Source organism: Sceloporus occidentalis, unplaced genomic scaffold (genome assembly GCF_023333645.1).
Source record: "Sceloporus occidentalis isolate IW3139 unplaced genomic scaffold, rSceOcc1.0.p SCAF_41, whole genome shotgun sequence".
NCBI lineage: Eukaryota > Metazoa > Chordata > Lepidosauria > Squamata > Phrynosomatidae > Sceloporus > Sceloporus occidentalis.
In genome coordinates, this window is record NW_028317021.1 from 4,746,304 (window position 1) to 4,760,399 (window position 14,096).

The following is a 14,096-nucleotide window of genomic DNA, read 5'->3' on the forward strand; positions in this document are numbered from 1 at the left end:
AGTGCGATTTTTAGTGCAAGTTGACCATAGAGTTGCACTGGAGGACCTAGATGTTCCTAGAGAGAACATATGAATCAAATCGGTGAATAGTCAAATCTGCAAATATCAAAGCTGCCAATATGAAGGGATGAATGTATTTTAGTTTATTGTTTTATAATAATAATAATAATAATAATAATAAAAAATAAACAATTCCGCTGAGGCTGAGAGAGGGCTTTCAAGGCCGAGTGAGGATTCGAACCCTTGTCTCTGGAGTCCCAGTCCAACACCCAAACCTTGACATTATGCCTATCGGTTGGTGATAAAATATCCTTAGTCATCTCAGACAAGGACGACAAGGCTTCAAAGCCCAAGCGATAGATAGAGGAATGAAAGAGTAAGATTATAGACTAAGAAGGGAGTGCGCCAACGCTGCTCCGAAATGCACTGCAGAACTCCTCCAGTTTGACAGCGCTTGGCCCGCCCTGGCTCAGTGCGAGGGAATCCTGGGGACTGGAGTTTGCTGCGGCACCAGAGCTCTCCGACCCAGAAAGCGAAGCGTCTCACAAAACTACAGTTCCCAGAATCCCCTCGCATTGAGCCAGGGCGGTTCAAGCGCTCTCCAACTGGAGGGTTTCGGCAGTGTGCTTTGGCACCACTTGAACTGCCAGGGCTCCCTCTCACAGAACCTGAGGAGCTTCCCGCCCTTGGCAGGAACTACAAATCCCAGGGTCCCCTCGGAAGGCGTCCGAGCCCCTCCAAGTGGCGATAAGATGGGTTCTCCCGAGGGGGCAAGTGAGGGAAGGCTGAGGGACTCTTGGCTGCTGAAGACACGCGTCAACCGTCACGTGGGAAGGCGGGCAACCCGGGCCGGAGAGAGTGGCACCTGTCAAGGCCCTCAGGGTTGGGCTCCACTTCCACAACCGCACAGGCTTCCCCTCCGGGCGGCCCTTTTTTACCTTCTCCAGCGGCGCGGGTCTCTGGACGGCCAGCGAGCGGGCGAGGGACAGCACCGTGTTGAAGTAGAAGCCCCGCGAGGCTCCGGGGCTGCTGGGTTTCTCCGAGCGGGCCGCCGTCACCGCTGCTGCTGTGGCGGCGGCCGCCGTAGCCACGGCCAGAGCCGACATTTTGGGAAGGAGGACAAGCCCGCCGCTCCTGAAACCACCGCCGCCGCCGCGCCGCTTCGGGCGCTCCCTCAGAATGTCATTTGCGCCCTCGCTCCGCCCCTCGGCGCCGCTGGCCCCGCCCCCCGTGGCTCTTCTCGCGAGAAGCCCAAGGCTTTCACAGAGCTCTCGGCCTCACCCCCCAACTCCCGCCCTTCTTCTCGCGAGAGCTCTGACTGCTCCCTGACAGAGCTCTCGGCCGCTGCCGCTCTGCTGACGTCATCCCGCTTGCCGCCACTGTGCCGTCCCTTTGACCAAGCGTTTGTCGGGGCCCCAGAGCGCTCTGTCAGAGAAGGTTCAAAAAAGGCTGCCAAACGACCGTGCTAGGGAATTCTGGGAATTGGAGTTTTAGGAGGGAGCTACGAAAACAAATGACAGGACGTGCCCAGAGGGAAACCATGCTTGCCCATAGAGGAACGTTGGAGAATCCTTGCCCATAGGGATACATTGGAGAACACTTGCCCATATAAACTCCAATTCCCAGGGTTCCCTAGCGCTGAGCCCAGGGCAGGTGAAGCGGTTTCAAACTGGGGGTTTTCTGCAGGTGTTTGGGTTGGGAGCATAGTCTCAAAGGTGCTGCAAGACGCTCTTGCATACTGATATCCCACACTCACACGGCTAGCTCTCTGAATTTGGTCCTTTCAGTATTTTCCCCCCTTGGACTTCAACTCCCAGAAGGCCCAGCAACTTTGCGTCTCCGCCTTTCGGAGGTTTGGAACTCTTGCGCTCAGAATTCCTGACTGCTGGGGCTTCTGGGAGTTGCAGTCCAAAACAGCCGGAGACACAAAGCTTGGGAACCACACAATATGCGCTTCGCTGTAGCAATACTTGCCCATAGGCAGCCTAGCCAATGGGAGCGGCGCGGCGCGGCACGTGACCAAGAGGGCACCGCCCACTTCGCGACTTCTTATAAAACCCGGGCGCGACCACTTCCTGGCGTGGTCTCATTTGCCCCCCTCCCGGAACGCCATAGAAGCCCTTCCCTGTAATGAAACCGCCTCAAGTCCACTTCCCCCCCACTCTTCAAGTTGGGATGTTTTGGTCCAGAAAACGGAAATGACGACATTGGCATATTATTATTCCCCCCCAGGCTCAGAGGCGTTGGTACGTTCCAGGCGCGTCCATTTTGGGTCCCTCCCCGTTTTCCCTCAGCGATGGTTTAGACCGGCGTCGCCTTCGCTCCTGACAGGAAGCAGAGAGGCAGGAGCGGACGAAGAGGCGGCCGGTGAGTGACTGACTGAGCTGAGGCGAGGACCCCATGTATGGCTGCGTCCGCACTGGAGAAATAACCCCGCTTCGACAGCGCTTGAACTGCTTTGGCTCAAGGCTAGGGAATTCTGGCAATGGTCAAAGGGGCTACAAGGCCTCTCTACGGACTGGCTTTGGATCCTCTAGAGCAGTGGTTCCATAACTCTGCTCTATAAGGGAATTGTGGACTTCAGCTCCCAGAATCCCAAGCTATTGACCAACGTGGCTGAGGCTTCTGGGAGCTGGAGTCCACAATCCTCTTCAAGGGCACCGTTGGGGGACCACTGCTCTCAAGGAGTCAACGACATAGCTGTGTGAGTCTACGGAGTCAGTCTGTAGAGAGCTCCTGTGGCCCCTTTGAGACTGACTGGAAGGAACTGGTTGGCAGCAGGGGCTTCCCTAGGCTTCGGTCTCCTTCCTCAGGTGCCTTTGGGTCTGAGGATCTCAGGTGAACTTGGAGCAAAGGCACCCGAGGAAGGAGACTGAAGCCTAGGGAAGCCCCTGCCGCCAACTCCTTTCTTTAGTTAGGCTCAAAGGTGCCACAAGAGCTCTCTACAGACAGATTTGACAGACTAACATGGCTATAGCTTTGAGCACAGTTTGGGGACCTAGATATTTATTATCCTGTGGTCTCCTTTGAGGAAACAGCGGCAGGTAAATCATGATCTGGCTTTGTCACACTCTCGCATCCTGGCGCTGGAGGAGGTAGGGATCATGTGACTCTCAAAGTATTTTGTGGACTCCAGTTCCCATCAGCCTTAGCCTGCCTTGCCAAAGGTGAGGAGTCATGGGAGTTGTAATCCTACAACCTTTGAGGGGCCACACACATTACCCCATCCATGTTAATGGATCTTACGGAGGATCACATATCATGCCGTCTAGGCCAAGCCCCAAAGCTGGTAAGTACCTTAGTTAAGTGTGGAGAAGGAAGCACAGTATGCTTTGGAAAGAACAACTTCATCTTCAGAGGAGGAATGGCCACAGTGCAAGGGACAGGTCATCCTGAGTCAAGGAATAACTGGTGATTAATCACAAACGTTGGCTTGCATTCTCTTCAAGGAATGCTGTGACTTCCTTTGATAGTGAGTGCTCTTTGACATTTACAACCTGTGCTGAGCAAGGATTTATTTTTAATGTGCACAGTTGTGTAGCATTGGTGTGGTATAGTGGCGTTTGAATGTCAGACTCCAGGACCCAAGAGTTTGAATCCTTGCTCATCCATGGAAACCCACTAAGAGGGCAACAACAAGCCACCTTGGAAGAAATCTTGCCAAGAAAACCCTAGGTCCTAGCTGTTGTCTGGGGCAATTTCCTAGAAGACGCTGTGAAACAAAACTGACCTAGCCTGGTTTTTCAGGCTATGTGGCCATGTTCTAGAAGAGTCACCGTGTATCAGGATTGACAGGCAACACAACAGTTGCGTAAAGGAAAATGGGGCTGACATCCAGGGAGAAAGGTGGAGTATAAGTTAAACAGATCAAATTGAAGGAGACTGTGTTGACAGTGCGGCTAGAACAAGGAGTCCTTTCCCTCTTGTAAGGCTCACCTTGCAATGCTGGAGCAGTGGTTATGTCAACACACCTTAAGGATGGTTTGATTCCTAATGACTTAAATCTAACAATCTCTTTCCCCCCTGTTTTTTAAGCAAGTTGGGGGGAAATGTGAAGCTTGACCTTTCCAAGTGCTGGTCCGTTTAAACAGAAAGCTGAGGGACAGGTCTATCGTCACGCAGGTATATATTGAAAAGTCAAAGAGGGTTGGCTTTACCTTTAGGGAAAGTAGGGTCACCTCCTCAGGCAGCTGATGTGGGTGCTCTGAAAGGGCCACAAATGAGAGCTTTTTATTAGAACCTTATTGTACTTTTACTGCCAGGGAGAGGAAAGGACTTTGTGGGCATATTTTGTCTCCGGTGCCCAAACAACTTGGATGGCCTTGGGTACTGTGCATCTTGATGTGGGTGAGGGGAACTATAGCACTCCAGCTGTCAGCTAAATGTGAAGCCAAAGGCTTTCATGGCCGGCATCCATCGTTTTTTGTGGGTTTTTCAGGCTATGTGGCCATGTTCTAGAAGAGTTTCTTCCTGACGTTTCGCCAGCATCTGTGGCTGGCATCTGCAGAGAGTCTCTTCTAGAACATGCCCACATAGCCTGAAAAACCCACAAAAAACCATGTCAGCTAAATGTCTGGAGGTAGTTCTGGAAAGATGATCCCTCTGATTGTCTGCACATATACTAGACCTTACCTGCAGCACATTTTACAAAGGACCACTCTTGGAGTGCAGGCATGCAGCTTCCAAAAACATTGCCACAGATGACTGGAGCAGATGAGCCAAGTCATGTGTACAGAGGAAGGCAAGAATGTTTTGGAATTCTTGGAGTTTCTTTTCATCTTCTGACCAGAGAAATTGCTTACCCTTTTGCCTCCTCTGGAGAATATTACTTGACAATGTAAAGAAAGGCAGAACAAAACTATGTTCTGGTGGTTTGGGGCTGGGAGAGGAAGTTGTAATTGGCAGTCATTCTTTATGGAACGGTGTGAGTGTGCATTCCAGTGAACCACTTGAACGTCTGTGTAAAGTTTACAAAGAAATTGCTTTTTCTCCCCCTCCAGAGTTTGGCTTTCCTGTCTCATGAATGCTGCCTGTCTCTGATATGAAGGAACGGATCTGAGTCTGGAGAATATCAGTGGAATCCCAATCTACCTTTGTTGTCTGTATTCATACGTGTTTTTTTTTAAAAAAACCTGCAATTGAAGCTGCAAGTATGTCAGCCTATACAAAAAGTTACAATCCTTTTGATGAAGATGAGGACGAAGACCTTAAGCCAGTAAAGTGGAATGAAAGTAATGACCCTGCCATGGGAGGCACTGATAGACAAAGCTATCTCCAGCAAGAAGTCCTAAGACGAACCAAGGCCACAGTGGATAGCACAAATAACTCACTGTCCCTCATTTATGAGTCTGAACATGTTGGAGTAGCTATGTCTGAGGTAAGCAGACTCCTAATATATATATATATATATATATATATATATATATATATGGCTGCGTAAATATATGTCAAGCCTAAATAGATTGAAAGCACTAGGAGACCACCACAATCCCAGGTGCTGTAGGCTGTATTTCAGAAAAAGGCAATGGCAAACCATCTTTGAGCATTTCTTGCCTAAGAAAACCTTATGAATTCATGGGTCTGCCATAGGTTGACTTCAAGATGTGCGCACACACCTATATTTCAGTGCAAGTGCTTTGTCTAAGTATTTGCTGACAATTGCCTTGTTCTGAAATAATATATCTTTAAAACGAACCCTTGATCTTGATTGTATGTCATCTGGGATGGGGAAATTGTGGCCCTCTGGATATTGTTAGATGCAGCTACCGTTATACTTGACTCTTGGCTGTGCTGGCTAGATTGATGGGGATTGCAGTCCAGGGTAATGTATACAGAATAAGGGAAATAGTGGCCTGTTCCAGACTGCCAAAATAAAGCTGCTTCGGGTCTCTTTGGAGGTATGCTGTTTAAATGATGCATGCATCCTAAGAATCTGGAAGCTGCACCAAAGCTGCCCTCCAGTGCTTAGGAATGGAGTGTGGCTTTGGCACAACCTCCGGACTCTTAGGACCCATGCATCATTTAAACAGCATACCTCCAAAGAGACCCGAAGCAGCTTTATTTGGGCAGTCTGTAACAGGCCAGTGTCTATTTAATAAAGCTGTTTGACCTATAATGCATCCTTCTATTTAACAATTTAGCTGTTAGTCACTGCCAGCCAGAAAGTCCATGCCCCAAAATGGACAGGCCGATGTGTGGCAGGGAGAGAATCCCTTCTCCATTGGTCTCTTTGGTAAAACGTATTTTTTCCTGGGCTGTTAGGAATCTAGTAACTTATCTTGCCTGGCAGCCCTACTAGAAATTCAGGATACTAGCAAGCTATTAAAAATATTTGTAGGCTAGTAACTTCAGTACATTTGACTTGTAGGAGTGCTGTAACATTACTTTATATTTCTAAATAGTTTTAATTCTAGAGGTATTTACATGCAACAAAAGGTTTCAGAGCGGTGTGGGTGAAATGGTTTCTAAATCATGGGTATGCATGCTGAAGGTCCCAGTTTTAATTCCCAGAATGTCCAAGTATGGCTGGGCAAGATTTCTGGTCTGAAAAAATGAGTAGCCACTGCCAGTCAATGCCATCAGCGCTGGATAAGAGGAACCAGTGGTCTGACTCAGTATAAAGCTCCTTAATTCTCATGAAATGAGAAACTGAAAGAGTGCCAGCTCATACAAATCAATAAGGATTTTTTTTTTGCTAAGAATTTATGCAAGCCCAGGTGGTATTTCAAATAAAATGAAAACATTTTTGCATTTTTTCATGGATGTGACTGCAGAGGGTTTCATATCTGTAAATTGGAAAAGCCACAAATACAGCTCACATTTGAAGTAAACTGTTTTGTTTTCTGAAGGCTCAAGTTAAACCTCCAAAGTACCTTTTTCATTACTTGATATCATAAGCACAGCTTATCTCAAGGAATGTTTGATCATAGGAGAGGCAAGCTGGTGTATGGCACTGCAGCCTTTTTCTTTCACATGTCGCTCTAAATCTGATCTGCCAAATGTTTCCTACAGTGATGTAAGCATTTTGTAAAAATGGTCAGTTCTGAAATGAGCACATGTGATTCATTTGACAGGCAAGCTGTTAGCAGGAATTCACCATGTCCCATTCTCAACATCATTTTATCTTTATTATGTCTTCTAAATTATTTTATACTGTTTTAAGTTATGGGTATCTTTACTTTTTTTAATTGTATCATCAGGTTTTCATTTGTATCTTGTTTAAACCTTTTTGTAAGCTGCCTTGGATCCCTTATTGGGGTATAAATTGCTGGTAAACAAAGAAACAAATGAATACATAATATTTGATGCATGAATTACATTTATACTCTATAAATTATATCTGTGCCCTTTAATGCTGTAGAAATACAAAAACTAGCTATTTGGTACACTCCTCCTTTGGTCGTCCAACACTGCGTTGCAACTTTCTGAAGAAATGTGGAAAATAATGCTAACTTCAGTACAATTCTTGGAAAGTGATTCTTTGGTGAGTTTAATATTTACATCCCCTTTCTTCAGCCCTTTAAAGAAACTTAATTTTTTTCTGTAGGAGCTTACCCGGCAGGGTGAGGTACTGAAGCGCACTGAACGCATGGTGGACAAGATGGATCAAGATTTAAAAACAAGCCAGAGACACATCAACAGCATCAAGAGTGTGTTTGGTGGCTTTGTAAATTATTTCAAAGCCAAGCCTCAAGAGATCAAACCTGAACCAAATGTGGCCTCTGAGTACCAAGGAAGCAACAAGTAAGCAACTCAAAGGGAGCTAGGAATTATGTGGAATTTGATTGAAATTTGTGAATCTGAACAAAATCAGGTGTGCAGTCCCGGGATGCAGTTTTGCAGTGATGCTTACACCTCCATCTTCAAGATGGTAATCTTTTTTCAAGGGAACCAGGAAAGTTCTACCTTAATTACAGTAGCCTTGTTCATACTTTGTAAGTCAGAAATGATGTGAATTCAGGTGAATTGGGGCTTGTGGTGCACCAGCAGCATTTGCCACATCTTGCCTCATAGAAGCAGCTAAACAAACCAGAAATCCTCCTAAATGTGGGAAGACCTAGAAAAATGCTGGGAAATTTTGGAGAATTTTTTTTTTGAGGGGGGGAATGATGTCTTTGCTAAGTTTTCATGAATCTGTTTTAGGTTCTGTTAAGAGCAGGGAGAAGAATGAACCTAAACGAACAGTGGATATTGACTTCATTGACTGTTTCATTTTTCCTCACAAAATAAGAAATGAGTTTGAGAGAGTGCAGAAAAGAAAGAATTTTTTAAAATAAACAAAACATTGCTGCCAATACAGCACTTAGTACTATACCTATTTTTCTCTCCAGGTTAAAAGAAGCCATGTCTGTCAGTAAAGAACAGGAATCAAAGTACCAGGAGAGCCATCCCAATCTGCGGAAGCTGGATAATTCAGGTTGGTTTAATCCATGCCTGTCAACACAGGCTGCGCATCTAGGGGGTATGTCCTATGTGCTACCTGTCTCTCTACAGCTTCTGCTTCTTTCACCCTAGCAAGCTGAACACACTCAGTTTTGTCTGATTTTGGAAGTTTAGCAGGGCGGGGTTAATATTTGGAGGTGCACAATTAAGTAACACCAGGGATCTCCATGGAAGGTAAGGAAACAATCCTGCCTGAAACCCTGGAGAGCTGCTGCCCGTCAGAGTTGACATCACTGGACTAGACATACCAATCGTGTGACTCAGTGTAAGGCAGCTTCCTGTGAGTCAGTTGAATATCTCTGATGAAGCACAACACTAAAAATGGATTGTTAATTAAAGCAGTACATATTTTGATTATCGTGTGGAGATGTCCTTTAATTGGTCAACAATATACATAGTCTACAAAGGAAGACTTCATGGACAGGTGGTCTGATTGTGAACATTAGAGATGTGGGAGTAATGGCAGATGTTACTTTTGCTTTTTACTGGGCAACATTGTCTTATAATAGCCCTGAGGTTACAAGTGTATGCATAGTATTTGGCACGCTTGAAAGAAAAGGTTGCTCTGTCCAATTCCTACTACAAACAAAGTTTATTAGCAATTATGGGTTTCATTATTTCAGTAATGCTTGGTTGCCATGAGGCGTGTGTCCTGTATGGCTTTTAGGACCAGTGCTTGGTAAATATCTAAAAGTCTGCATCATCTTTCTTCCTCCCCAGAGTACAGTTCCAGTGGAACTAATTCAGATTCTTCATTCCAAACTGATAGCTACCCCAAGAATCAGCATCTTCGAGCTTATCACCAGCAAGTTGATCGCAATTTAGGTAAACTGTAACAGCCTGGGCTTCCTAATGCTTAATCTCTAGTTTTTAACCCTAAAAAGAAGTCTTGCTGACTTCTCAGGTGGGAAGTGGGGATTATTTCTAGGGACAAAGGAGCATTTTTTTCTCATTCTACAGAAAGAGAAGATGGGAAATAATAACTTTTTGATACCTTTGTTAAATGACAACTTCAGCTTGTTCCCTCCTCCCATCAGAAAGATCCCATTATGTGACCATTCCATTCTGTAAATGGAATGGTCACATAATGGGACCTCTGCAATTGTTGGCAGATCATGAGTGAGCGGTGGGATCTGCTGTGTGTATTCTCCAGCAAAATTGTCAACCAAAGCAGAAATAAACCTAGAAGTAGGTGTGGTTGCATTGTAACAGTGATCCCTCCCCAAATCATACTCCAGAAGTCACATTTTCATCCCAAAAATCAATTGGATGAGGTGAAGTCAGCGTGCTGCCTCCATAAAGGCCAATGATAAGGAGCCAGAAGTAGTTCGGAAACAGCAGAATGTACTGTCGTCAGGCGTGTATCTGTACACTTTATGAATCTCAGAGCAAAAGCTGTATTAGTCTGATTCAAACAGCAGGATCCTACAGCATCTTAATTTTACTATGACATAAGCTTTTGCAGGTGAGAGTCTGAGTTAAATGGACCTTCACTGTCTTAAGACTGCTGCCTTCCAGCTATGTTGGACTAAATGCCATGTTTCCTACCAGTTGGCTTGGACTGATGGGAGTTGTGGCTCCAAATATGGAGGATATTAGGTTGGAAAAGGTATCCTTAGGTCTTTGAAGACATTAAAGTGAGCATATCCACATAACTCCTCCTCAGTTCAGGAAATGAACAGGACTATATTTGTGATGAACTGTTTCTTAGAGAAGCTGGTGTTCCCTTTCTGCTGTTAATCTTGCTACCTTTTTGTTTGGCCTCTTGCAGACGAAATGTCCTCTGGCCTGGGTCGCCTGAAGAACCTCGCTCTTGGCTTGCAGTCTGAAATTGAGGTGCAAGACGAAATCCTGGATCGCCTCACCACCAAAGTGGACACGCTGGACATCAATATTAAAAGCACGGACAAAAAACTCAAGGAGCTTTAAGGAGTTCCAAATTCTCAATTCCATGTTGAAACTCAGCATATTTTATACAGCTGTCTGTTGTTTTGCTGTCTGGGAATCTACCAGCATAAGGAAATGGCATATGTGACTCTCTTGCCTTGTAATTAAAATGGAATAACCTTAAGTGCAATCTGGAAGATTTAAGCCACCTTCTTTTATGTGTATAAGGGCAGTTTTATGGATATCCTATTTGAGCTTCTGATTTCAGTGTAACCATCACAGTTCTGGACACTTTTAAGATGCTCTTTGGCCTTTAATTGTGGCAGGTGTTCAATAAGATGGGTATTGCTTGTTTCACGAGGAGTGTTACTCATTCCTCACTCTTAAATGTTAAACACTGTAGGCTATAAATTGCAGAGTAGCTCTTCAGTTACTTGTTCAGCAGCAAGGAACTTTTGGAGCACCCTGTCAGAGATAGTGGTTTGGAAGCAAAGCAACAGAAGTAAGCAAACACTTGTTCCAGTAGTCTTTCTCCTCTGATACAATCAGCAAGGCCCAATATGATTAACTTTATAATTTTTTTTAAAAAAGGTTTACATTGATAGAGGGGGATATCTGATATTTTAATGCTTCTGTTTGTAAATAGAATTGATGACGGTGTTACTTGAGTGCCCAGCTTTAGAACTTCTCTTACTGCCCCATGCCAAGGCAAACTGCTTCTGCAGCTGGCTTTCGTTTAAAAAACAGTGTGTGAGCTGGCATCCAGGGATACCTTTGTGATCTGGGCACACATAAAATAACTGAATACTGGACAATAGCTAGAGGTCACTAGCTTTATAATTGCAGATGGTATTGGGGATTATTATTATTAAACTTTATTTATATAGCGTTGTAGATTTATGGGATGTTTCTGGTCTCCCATTGCTAAAGTGGATACCCTCTTGTTCCATAACTAGTTGGTATATAAATTCTGCCGCATAGATCTCTGTGTACAGTGTAAATCCCCTCTTCTTTCTCTTAAATCCACGTGATTAGTTCTCTGTTTACCAAATACGAAGACAGCTTTTAAAACTGCCCTTACTGACGAATACCAGCTCTTAAATCCATCTGGCGATTCATAGGTGAAACAAGGAATTATTGGAAATTGCAATAATTAAAATAATTGCCTCTGTCATATGTTATTGGTCATCAAGTACCAACTGTGCATGGCAGAGTTTCAATTACAAGAGTATGCCTTTCTGCTGACTTTGGCTTTGACTCCTCTCTTAATTCCTTGGAAACTTGGCAGAAGTCTGTCAGTACTACAGTATCAACAGATCAGCACTGTCAGGTCTGTTGCTGTAGTTCTTTCTTAATTTGCTTTTCATAGTTGAGTGGCTTATTCAGTGCCAATAAGTTGTAAGAAATATATGTGCCTTCTGACTGTCAAGGAATCATACTTCAGAAGGTCAAGAGCAGGGGATAATAGCTATTTACTCCTTTCTCAGCATGTAGGGACATTAATGTTGGTAATTCTTTTACAGATGCAGGATTTGCACACACATCTGCTTCATCAGAATAAGAGAAACATCTCTTTCAGAGTTAACACTGTCAGTTTGTCTTAAATCAGGGTGGGCAAACTCTAGCCTCCCCAAGATGTCATTGGATTGCAGTTTCAGCATACTTCACCATTGGTTATTCGACCTAATGCTGATGGAAGTTGCCGTGTAGCTGCATCCAGAGGGCCACAGTTGCCTATTCTATCTAAAATATTTACTGGCTGGTTGAAGGATAACAGTGACTTAAGCATTTCAGGTATGTTTTTTATAGCTAATTTTTACAAAACTGCCAGCTAGCATTTGACATCACAAGCTACGCTTCACTTGCTACTCTTCACATAATCTATAAAAAGAACTCGTTGTCAAGGGTGTCCTGGGGAACACGCTCTGGCTTATTATACTTGTCTGCGGTGTTGGCAATGGGTGGCTTTCTTAAATGGAAGAGAGACCTTTGGAAAAGACTGGTGATGGTTATGACTTTAATTTTCTTCTTGTCGAGAGGATTGCTGTGGTGTAGTTGCCAAGGAAGAAAGGCAAAAATAAAACTTCCCCTTCTCACATTAAGCCGCCTTGGTTGCTTTTCTTCAATGGGCAGGCTCAGAAAAAAGATACCGATAGATATTCCCTGCATCATAATTGCCTTTTGGAACTGTTTCCCAAATAAAACTGTTGTCTTTGCTCCACTTTCTACGTTGCTTTGACTCTGGCTTTTCAACTCAATTCTCCACTTTATTCCAGCTTCAGCTACTTTCAACATCTACTTCTATTTGGGATATACAGTAAGACTCCTGTATCTATGGGGGATACATTCCTGGACTTCCCATTAATATGCTAAACTGCAGATAATAGCAATTTTTTTTTCAATGAGAAAATAATAAGAGAGGCTGTAGGGTGTAGGCCTTCCCTAATGCGGGTAAGCAAAACCGCAGCTACCAGGGGTCTTACTGTACTGATGGGGCTTTTCTGTGGCATTCTTTTTTCTGTTAGGATTTGTGTATGCTCCGTGGAGACATTGTACTGTGTCTTCAATGGTCTGCTCTTGCAAAAAGCAAACTTGAATTAACACGAGGGAAAATGCAAGGTTGTTTTGCAATAATGACGCAGTTACTTAGTGTCCAGCTAAGATGGCTGTTTTATGAAGAGATGTGATGAAGAAACTGGCATTTATCCCTTTAAAAATGTGAATTCAGGTATTGCTGAAAGCTTTGTTTTTCTACTATTTTGTATAGTACTTTCTATTGGTTAATTTCTCTTTAATATAGCTTTAAAGAGCAACCAAGTAGGATCTGTTGGGAAACTATTTATGTTAAACTGCATCACTCCCTAAACTGGAACAAATGTTGTTTGAAGGCATATTAGCAGTGTTTCTATACAAATGGATCTTGAGTCCACAAAAACTTATGCTGCAAACTTCTTTGTCTCAGTCTAATAGGTGCTACAATATCTCTTTGTAGATTGATACAGACTAATGTGGCTATGTCTTTGAAAATGAAAGTCAAAGTAGCCATGATTCAGAAGACTGGTTCTCACAGGGTTTGAAGAGACTTGGTCTAGATCAGTGGTCCCCAAACTTTGGTCCTTCAGGTGTTTTGGACCTCCTCTCCCAGAAGCCCTAGCTAACTTGGCCAATAGTAAAAAATCCTGGGAGCTGGAGTCCAAAACATCTGGAGGACCACAGTTTGAGAATCACTATCTATGAACAGGAGGTCCCACATCTCAAATGTCTTCTTGAATTGCTCATTTTCTTTGTGCAGGCAGTTCTCCCTTTTGTTGTGTAGAAGAGTGTTCGAACATGTAACTTCCGCTTAAAGTCCAGCATGGTATAGTCCAGTCAAGATAAGAGCTAGCCATTTATAGCATGCTTCTGAGGTGGTTTCTTCAGAAAGCGTTCGCATGTGTTGAGCCCGTTTCCGTAGTACTGTACGTACTCTTCACAGCTCGGTTCCTATGACATCTCCGTTTTGGTTGACTGTGCACAGTCTGATACTGAAGAGACAAGAGGGTGCCTTTCACTGTAGGGATGGGCAATTTGGGTCCTCTAGACATTGTTGGTCTGCAGCTTCCATCAGTTCTTGCCAGTAAATCCAGTGTTGAGGAGTAATGGGAACTGTAGTCAATAATAGCTGAAGGGCCACAAGTTGACTTAATGAATAGCGCCTTGTGTGGGTATCTTTTTTCCAACAAAATGGAGTATGTTAGATTGGATTGGGGTTGGAATTAATCATTGAG

General features: G+C 44.2%; 2 protein-coding genes across 2 annotated transcripts in view; one reads left to right on the forward strand and one right to left on the reverse strand.

Annotated features, from left to right (window-relative positions):
- LOC149290004 (phosphatidylinositol 4-kinase alpha) overlaps nt 1-1,182 on the reverse strand; it is a 63,478-nt gene extending 62,296 nt beyond the window's left edge. Inside the window, exon 1 of the mRNA XM_089489959.1 lies at nt 939-1,182. Coding sequence (XP_089346085.1) covers nt 939-1,106 — 168 coding nt within the window. The 5' untranslated portion in view covers nt 1,107-1,182. The remainder of the gene's footprint in view (nt 1-938) is intronic.
- Nucleotides 1,183-2,112: 930 nt separating this feature from the next.
- LOC149290006 (synaptosomal-associated protein 29-like) lies at nt 2,113-12,553 on the forward strand. Its single transcript, XM_089489877.1, has 6 exons — nt 2,113-2,367; nt 5,001-5,377; nt 7,547-7,743; nt 8,331-8,416; nt 9,163-9,267; nt 10,214-12,553. The coding sequence occupies exons 2-6, from the start codon at nt 5,153-5,155 to the stop codon at nt 10,369-10,371; spliced, it is 771 nt and encodes a 256-aa protein (XP_089346003.1). The 5' UTR covers nt 2,113-2,367; nt 5,001-5,152; the 3' UTR covers nt 10,372-12,553.
- Nucleotides 12,554-14,096: the final 1,543 nt, after the last annotated feature.

Excerpts from the sequence above, each read along its gene's own strand:
- LOC149290006 (XM_089489877.1), top strand. The coding sequence starts at position 5,153 with ATGTCAGCCTATACAAAAAGTTACAATCCTTTTGATGAAGATGAGGAC. Across the intron at positions 5,378-7,546 it reads TTGGAGTAGCTATGTCTGAG|GAGCTTACCCGGCAGGGTGA; the intron begins GTAAGCAGACTC and ends TTTTTTCTGTAG. Across the intron at positions 9,268-10,213 it reads GCAAGTTGATCGCAATTTAG|ACGAAATGTCCTCTGGCCTG; the intron begins GTAAACTGTAAC and ends GGCCTCTTGCAG.